We start from the raw sequence: 8,656 nt of genomic DNA, 5'->3' as shown, positions 1-8,656 counted from the left end.
CGATCATTATCTGAACCGTCCATTATCAATCACCACTTTGAACAGATAATCTCAACTATCTCCTATTAATGGCTTGGAAAATGATGTTACATGTTGTTGGTACCAGACAAGGGCAGATCATTGATTTGCAGTCCACCTATGGACCCCACTTTTCGCTGTCCATTTTCCTTGAAAAAAAAAAAAAAAAACTCTTTGAGCAGATCATCTGGATCGTCCAATCAGTAGCTGGGAGAATGAATGGTCCATATCGATCATACTAAAAAGGCTGCTTGATGCATGTGCTGTCATCCTTAAATTGTCCCACAACCATCTAGTGATGGCTTGGAAGATGGATGGCCCGTATGGATTACAATGGAAGTCAGTGACTATTATGGAATGTGTCTAGGACAATGGATGGTCCATATTGACCATACCAGAAAGGTCTGGTCATTGACTGGACTGTGCATGTGGGCTCAACGTTGGCCCCCACAAGCATCTTATAAATGGCTTAGAAAATAGATGGTTCTGGTAATCATACTAGGGTAGGGGAAGTGGCATGTGTGATGCGCATACAAAGAATGGGAGGGAGAATATGATAAATTGGAAAACCCAAGAAGAAAGGGGGAGTAGGTGCTCATGGTTCCATGAGGATTCATTTTTCCTCCGCTGCTACCCATCAGTGTTTTAAATCTGCCTTAACTTTGGGCTGATGTCCTAACATAAGCTGGTGCGACACATATGTAACATATATCACAGTGCAAAGTCTTTGTTGCATGTCTTTAACTTTGCATGGTCTCCTCATTACAACACTCCATGCGGGCCACATGCAAAAAAAGAAGTTCCAGCAGGCTATTCGCATCAAAGAAACTGAAAAGATGCTTAAAATTTCAAGTGATTAGAGTCTTTTTCCACATGAAATCTGAAACATTCACAATTTTTAGTTCCTAAAATATATCTTAAGGTTATTTAAATGTCTTTTCATGTCTGAATATTCAAGGTTTTCCACCCTATGTGAGTAATTATGGAGGCAAAAATGTCCAAAAGATACTCCGCAGTATATCTATAGATAGATTATAAAAGGTCGAGGAGTCCATCACTGGGAACAGAACTTTGGGTGCCTATTCCGTTGAGTAACTATTTTGATCGAATGTCACTCACAACCGTTATTGGGGTCAGACCTATGGTTGTATCTTCGTTTGAGAAACTACTTTGATTGAATGATTGTAATAGTTTAAATGAATGATTCATATTGATTATTACCAAAATTGATAGATTATTGATGTAGATTTTCTATCATGCCTGGCTTACCTTTCAATGTCCGTCCCAGGAAAAACCACTACAATCAAATGATCATAATCACGTGATCAATGGCTAGGAGAATGGATAATTCATAATGATTATACTAGGAAACATTCAATCTTGATCTTGTCCGCCCATAATGCAAGGCCCACATTTGACTTTTCATCCATCTCAAATCACTTAACGGCTACAGGATTGAAAGCTTTTGTGCAAATTGATGCCAGAGAAGTAGATGACGGGAGCGGATTGGATACTGAACGCTTCAGTAGCCAAAACGCTACTGAAGTGATGTGGCAAAACGCCATTGGTTAGATACCAACGGCATGTTCCCTTGTTATAAATGCTACTCCGTTGGATCCGTTAACGGATCTTTCTCCCTATCCGCCGTGCACCACTCCGCCATGAAATCGGATGGTCATTCCGAGAAAATTCAGTTGGGCCCACTGTGAATTTATGTGATTTATTCACACCTTCCATCTGTTTTTCCATCTAATTTTAGGCGTTGAGCCCAAAATTGAAGCTTGTAAAAATTTCAAGTGGACCGTACCACAGGAAACAGTGGAAATAATGATTTCCACCGTTGAAACCTTTCCAGCCCCACAGTGATGTTTATTTTTCATCCAAACTGTTCAAAGGATCAAAAAACATGGATGAAGGTAAAAAAAAAATATAATCTTGATCCAAAATTTTTATGGCCCCCAAGAATTTTTCTACGGTATAAATTCAATTCACACTGTTTCCTTTGGTGTGGTCGATTTTAGCTTTTTATATACTTAGGTTGCGAGCTAATGCCCCTAAAATTATCTTATAAAATGGATGGACAGACTGGATAAAATATATAAATCATGGTGGACCCCACAGAGTTTACTTACGCAATCCGCTTCCCTTGGCCACGTACCGTTAAACTCCACTAAACTCCGCATTGCATTTTTTTCCCTACGCGGATTTCTTCTTTCGCTGGGAACCCAGGCCCACCATGATGTTTGTGAGAAATCGTCCCCTTCCATCCGTTTTTTTAGTTTATTTAAGGACATGATGCCAAAAATGAACCGTATTCAAAGCTCAAGTGGGCCGTACTAAAGGAAAATGTGGTTAGGGAAATTCCTACTGTTAAAATCTACCTGGGTTCGACAGTGATGTTTACAATCCATCCATACCGTTAATAACTTCATTTCTACTGAGATGAACTGAAATAAAAAATATTAGCATGACTCGAAACTTCTGTGGCCCATGAATATTTCAACTGTGAACGTTCAATTATCACTTTTTTTGGCCCAGTTGAGCTCTAGAAACTGTTCATTTTTGGCTACAATGTCTGACTTGAACTCAAAAAACAGATGGACGGATAGGATTTCTCACAAACATCATGGTGGGCCCCACCTGGTTCCCAGCTCAAGAACTTCTTGGAATGTCTTTTGGCAGGAAATCCACGTCCGTGCGTGGCCGAGTGCGTTCACGGCCTAAACGGAAAAACATCCGCTAACGGATCTCCGTTGGAATAGTATTTATTGAAAGGAAATAGCCGCTTGGCATCAGCAATGGCGTTTTGCCACATCACTTCAGTAGCGTTTTGGCTAATGAAGCGTTCAGTATCCAATCCGCTCCCGTAGAAGACCTGCCTAGTCAGATTTTGCTTTCCAGACTAGCCACCAGTCGTTAAGTGATTGGTAATGAATCACTTCAATAGCATATTCAACAATGTGAGTGGCAAAAATACAGTGCCCATTACTTCAATGTAAGCCTTACACCAGAAAATAACCGACTCAAATGATAAGTTAACAAAAACACAAACGCAGTAAGAATCGAGCCATTGGCCTACTAAATCATTACTAGGACCTAATCCCCAAAAGCTAAAATTCAAGGCGGGCCCAACATATTATCACAATCCCATCAAAATCAAGTGATATGCTAATGGATGATGTCAATATGTGGCTCCAATCTCATCAAACGGTTTCTTTAACAGCCACTTGAAACAAGACCCCATCCAAGTGTACCATCTTTCAGCACAATCATCATTACAGCATGAAATTGACTGGTCCCTGAATGTTATCAATCCTAGTATAACAGTTGTCACCACATTGTTCCAGCCTAATGAACAGCCCAAACTCCCACAAGCTTCTTTTTGTTTTTTTACCAGTTCATGTTAAGATTTTATTTTTTACCTGTTCATGTTAAGATTTTATTTTATTTTAATATTTTTTCATGGTGTCTCATGAAAGCAGCAGCACTTCAGTATAAGCTTCACAACAGTGAAAGCAGCAGCACTTCAGTATAAGCTTCACAACAGCCTTCAAATGCATTTCTTCTTCTTCTTCTTTTTTTTCTTTTTTTTTTTTGTTTTCTTTTTTTATAGCAGGAAGCTGCTCCTGGAACCAAGGTTTTAAGTATCATCCATAACGGGCATGACCACTACATATTGCTATCCAGTATTGCCAGATACCAATATTGTCCATGAATGATATGACTGTATCGGCCTGAAACAACCCAATACAGAGTGATAAATCTTGTATGGAACTTCATAAACTAAACTATCATTTCCATTTTGAAATTTATTTCGAAGCCATTTCATGTTTTTTAAAACAAGAAAAAGGGGACACCTGAGAAGTTCGGAGAATGACAGTACGAACAATCCAAAAATCTGGGATCTATGTTCCATCAGCAGCAGTAAAGGCAAGAGAAATCAGGCAATGTCCTCGAACTTAAAAAGCTTATTGCTATGCTATAAGGCAATACAACAGCCCCCCATCAATCCCTCATCTAACCAAAATGAATGAATCGCCTGAAAATTTCTATTAAACTGTATACCACCCAACAGTAATAATCTGTACCTTAATTACACACATCCACAAATCCTTAGTATCTGGGAAGCAGTCTGGAGGCTCTTGAACTGTTTTCTGGCAACAGAGAAGCTGACGATGTAAGAGGAACTGTTGAGAACTCAGTATCCAACTGTTCGGAGAGCTGATTCCCTCTCATGGACAGGGGGCTAGGAATCTGGTTTGCGGGAGAACTTACTCTTAGGTAACTGGAGCCAGAACTAGGATTGCTTGTCCACTGCTCGGGAGTTCTCTCTGGTGCCCCACCTGCTTCGGCGGTTACCCTTCTCTCTCTTTCTTCAGTTTCTTTGAGAAGGAAATCAACCCACAGGTCTGCAAATGACTGAGAGAACAAGGGGCTAATGAGCAACTGCTGATTGAAATTGCAATGCCAAGAAAGAGGCTGAAAGATTTCTTGAGAACAGACCCAGACTTCTGTCACAAGGGGAAATACACCTGTAGAAACTAAAGAGTCACAAAATCATCAAAAAGATACATATATATGAAAAGTAACCTGGTTTTCAGATGGCCCATGAGCTGCTGACACATCGGATGAGCCTCCTCCAAGGATGCCACCAACAAGGCGTCCAGGTAGACCCAAGACACCACGAACAACACCTTTGCCTGCAACTTGCTGAGCAAAGCCTATTCTTTTCTTGTCTTCCTCAGAGAAACCCAGCATGCGGACCATCAGATCCAGAACCTGGCGATCTCTAAGTTCAGCTAGAAGTCCATGTCCATTTAAAACAGGAAACCCTGATAAAACAAAGTCATCCACCTAGAACAAAGTTACCTCTTTGCTGTGATTTCTCTGAAAATAGGTCACCAGTAGTTTGATCACGATCCGCCTGCCAACAAAATTAATTGAACATCATAATTGTGGATTCCATAACTGAAAAAACAGGGAGAATTGCATTTTAATCAAGTCTGCACTATTGAGGCACAGGTGATCGTCCAGATCCGTCTAAATGGCAAAAGTCAAACTTGTGCACATGAACCAAAACTGACAAGCATTCATTTCCCCAGTTGATTTTAGAATAAACACGACACTCGTTTTTAGGTTGACCAGCCTAGATATGCATACAACAATAATGAAAGCATTGCTAGAATTTCTCCGGTGCATTTAATACCTAATATACAACCCATGATTCGTAATCCAGTCCATGAAGCCCAGCCGAATCTTAATTTATTTAATAAAGGATACCACAACAGAAGGTATAAAATATGGAACGCATTACTTTCATGGTTGACATTGCAAGACTATCTGCAGATTTAACACTGCAAAGAAATAAAGATGAGAAACAGAAACAGGTGCAGCAAGGAACAAGACGTTACTTCCTTGGTCATAAGGGTTTTACCTGTCAACAAAGTAATCAGAATCCATTGACATCCTACTAAGTCTTGTCATGCTCTGCTCCAGGCCACGACGCAGTTTTAAATTGTCTTCCTCGACCTTTTGTACTGTATGTTTTCCCTCTAATAACAACCTTTCAGCATGCGAAAGCTTAGCCAATAATTCTTCTTTTTCCCGCTTTGATATCTCCATCCTTTGGTTTGCATCCTAAGTAACAAATTGCAATGTGAAATCAGAATGCACTAACCAAGATGAACAGCATTTTACAGAAGTATGTTTAGGAAGAACTAGCAATATTCCACAACACATTTTTCCTTTCAATAAATGAAAATTTGAAACATGCAGTTTTTTTATAACCTAAGCTAGATCCGTCCAAACTGCCTAGGTCATAGAAAAGTTCAATCTGCCATCGTTTCAGCATGAGCTCATTTATGGGGTGTTATTTCATGCTCTGGTAGTGTGATAGTTGGTGAACTCAGAGGTCAGAACTGTTGCCGTATGCTAAAAATATTTAACCATGAAAACTGCAGGACACACTGTAGATAGGTCATCATACCAAAATAAAATTGGTTGAATAATCCTAACTGACGATCATGGAAATTTTCTTTCCTCAATTCGGACAGTGGGCTATTTCATTTTTCAGATGTCCACTAGATGTCTCACATGTCCACTAGATGTCCACCAATCAACTAAACAGATTATCAAGTCAATGTATGTGTTGGCTTATGATCCATCTAGATTGGGGATAACAATTCGATGGTTTAAACTGTGTTACTTGTATGCCACATCCAACTAAGTTGTTCAACAAGACTGTAAGATCGAAGAAAATGCCAGGTGAATGGAGGAAAAGTACCATGATACCTAAGAATAAAGGAGACACGCAGAGCTGCACTAACTATTGTAGGATTGAACTTATGAACCATACTATGAAACTTTGGGAGAGTGATTGAGCAAAGATGGTGGCAGGAGATGACTGTATCAGAAAATCAATTTGGTTTCATAGCTGGGAGGTCTACCACTGAGAAACTATTTTCCTAAGCCATTTGATAAAAACTTATTTTCAGCACTTAGCACTGAAATTTGATATTTTCAGTGATTTTAACTGATTCAAATCATTCAGCAAATCCAACTTATTGAGAGCTTAAATTAATTTTCACTGAAAATATGGGTCTTTTTTTCAGCTCCCTCCCTTCACTTAAGGCTGAAGGCTGCATACTGAAAGTGGTGGTGCATTAAAATTTCTTTTCACTTTTGACGAAAATATTCCTAAAATTATTTCAAAATTACAATTCAATACTTCAATTGATTTTCAAAGCTTATTTTTCAGTTTACCAAATGGCACCTTCAAAAATTGATGAAAAATATAAGGAAAGGAAGGATCTCTATATGATCTTTATTAACTTAGATAAAGCATACGATAGGGTCCCAGGAAAACAAGGTATTCAATAATGGTAATGGTAACCATAGCGGTTGTCATTACCGTTATGATACACGCCATAATTGCTGTTACAGACAATTTTATATATAAAAAAGCCACACACACACACACACACACACACAAAGATATATATATATATAGGGTCAGATGGCCCCCATAGAAAGATACCGATATTGCCAAGAAGCAAGCTTCCTTTCTAGAACCTGGTACCAAAGATGCTTAGCCATCTTTCTGATAGACAAGGGGAGCCCTAAATAAGTCGATGGGAAAGACCTGGATTTGCAAGCAAAAATACTTGCCAAGCGGTGAAGCTCGCCATCACAAACGTTTATCCCCCAAAGCTCAAATTTAGTCACATTAATCTTCAAACACAACACAGCTTCGAAGCAAACAATTAATTTACAAAGATTATCCACTAAGGGAATCTCTGCATCATAGAAAAGAAGCGTGTCATCGGCATACTGAAGATGACTGATCTGACAACCATTCGCCGAGGTCTTGAACCCACTGAAAAGCACATTTTCCTCTCCTTTCCGAAGCATTCTACTGAAAGCCTCCTCAATAACCACGAACAAATAAGGGGATAAGGGATCTCCCTGTCTAGTACCTCTAGTTGCCTTGAAAAAAACCTTCGGCAAGCCATTGACCAAAACAGGAAAAGACACAGATTGAACACAAGCCTTCATCCAGCTTCTCCACTTGGGGCCACATCCCAATCTTCCAAGCATAAGTCTAGTAAATCCCAATCTACGTGATCGTACGCCTTCTCCATATCCAACTTAAACACTATGCCGCTTTTCTTCTCCTTGAATCTTGAATCAATACATTCATGGGCTATGAGTGCACTGTCCAAGATCTGTCTGCCTGCTACAAAAGCACCCTGGTCCCTGAGCGTCTGAAATAACCTTAGCAAGAACACTTTTGAACTGAATAGCAAGAATCTTGGCCAACAGTTTGTAAGGACCACCTATAAGGCTAATTGGCCTAAAATCTTTGAGTTGAGCTGCCCCTTCAACTTTAGGGATGAGAACGACAAATGAAGCCCCAAGCTCTTTAGATAAACGGCTGAGACAATAGAATTCCTCTAGGTAATACATAACATCGATCTTTAAATATGCCAAAACTTCTGATAAAATAACATAGGGAATCTGTCGGGGCATCTCCACACATAGAACCCAAGGCCGCACAAGCCTCTTCCTCCAAAAAAGGCACTTCTAAGAAAGAAGCATCGGCAGAGGGAAGCTGCAAGAAATCAATACTCTTCAATCTCGGCCACTTCCAATTCTCCCCTGAAAGAAGGCTGGAATAAAACTGAACAATGGCATCACAGACATCGTCGATCTGAAAGCCATGCAACCTCAAACCTAAAAGGTTTGGGACCCCAATTGTCTTCTGGCACTTCGAGGACTATAGAGCGATGATTGGATGCAATCCTTGGCAGACCCCGCTAACTAGCTAAAGGGAAACAATCTACCCAATTTGAGGAAATCAGAAACATGTCCAACCTTGACAATATCACCTCCGTTTGCCCATTACACCACGTGTATTTGGCACCCCCAAGGGGCAGATCAACCAACTCGTGCCCCGGCAGCCACCCAGTTTGAAAATTTTCTCATACTCGAAGTCACTCTACTACCCCTAGACTTTTCCACCTCTGTCGAACGATGTTGAGTTCCTCTCAAAATATTTTTTTTAAAAAAATGTAACAGCCCAATAATGGACAATTACAGGCCATTTTTCCATAACAGACATTATGGTCCATAATGCGTA

The 8,656-nt window shown here is 39.9% G+C and overlaps 1 protein-coding gene across 3 annotated transcripts in view; it reads right to left on the bottom strand.

The window, feature by feature from the left end:
- Positions 1-3,797: 3,797 nt before the first annotated feature.
- Positions 3,798-8,656, bottom strand: part of LOC131241329 (golgin candidate 4) — a 30,721-nt gene continuing 25,862 nt past the window's right edge. For all 3 annotated transcript variants that reach the window (XM_058240131.1, XM_058240132.1, XM_058240133.1), the window contains 4 exons: positions 5,453-5,655; positions 4,888-4,942; positions 4,609-4,797; positions 3,798-4,437 (listed from right to left, as the gene is read on the bottom strand). In XM_058240131.1, the coding sequence (XP_058096114.1) occupies positions 4,132-4,437; positions 4,609-4,797; positions 4,888-4,942; positions 5,453-5,655 (753 nt within the window). In that variant the 3' untranslated portion in view covers positions 3,798-4,131. The remainder of the gene's footprint in view (positions 4,438-4,608; positions 4,798-4,887; positions 4,943-5,452; positions 5,656-8,656) is intronic.

This window comes from Magnolia sinica, chromosome 3 (assembly GCF_029962835.1).
Source record: "Magnolia sinica isolate HGM2019 chromosome 3, MsV1, whole genome shotgun sequence".
NCBI lineage: Eukaryota > Viridiplantae > Streptophyta > Magnoliopsida > Magnoliales > Magnoliaceae > Magnolia > Magnolia sinica.
The sequence above is the reverse complement of the archived record's forward strand: the minus strand, read 5'-3'. Positions and strand labels throughout refer to the sequence as shown.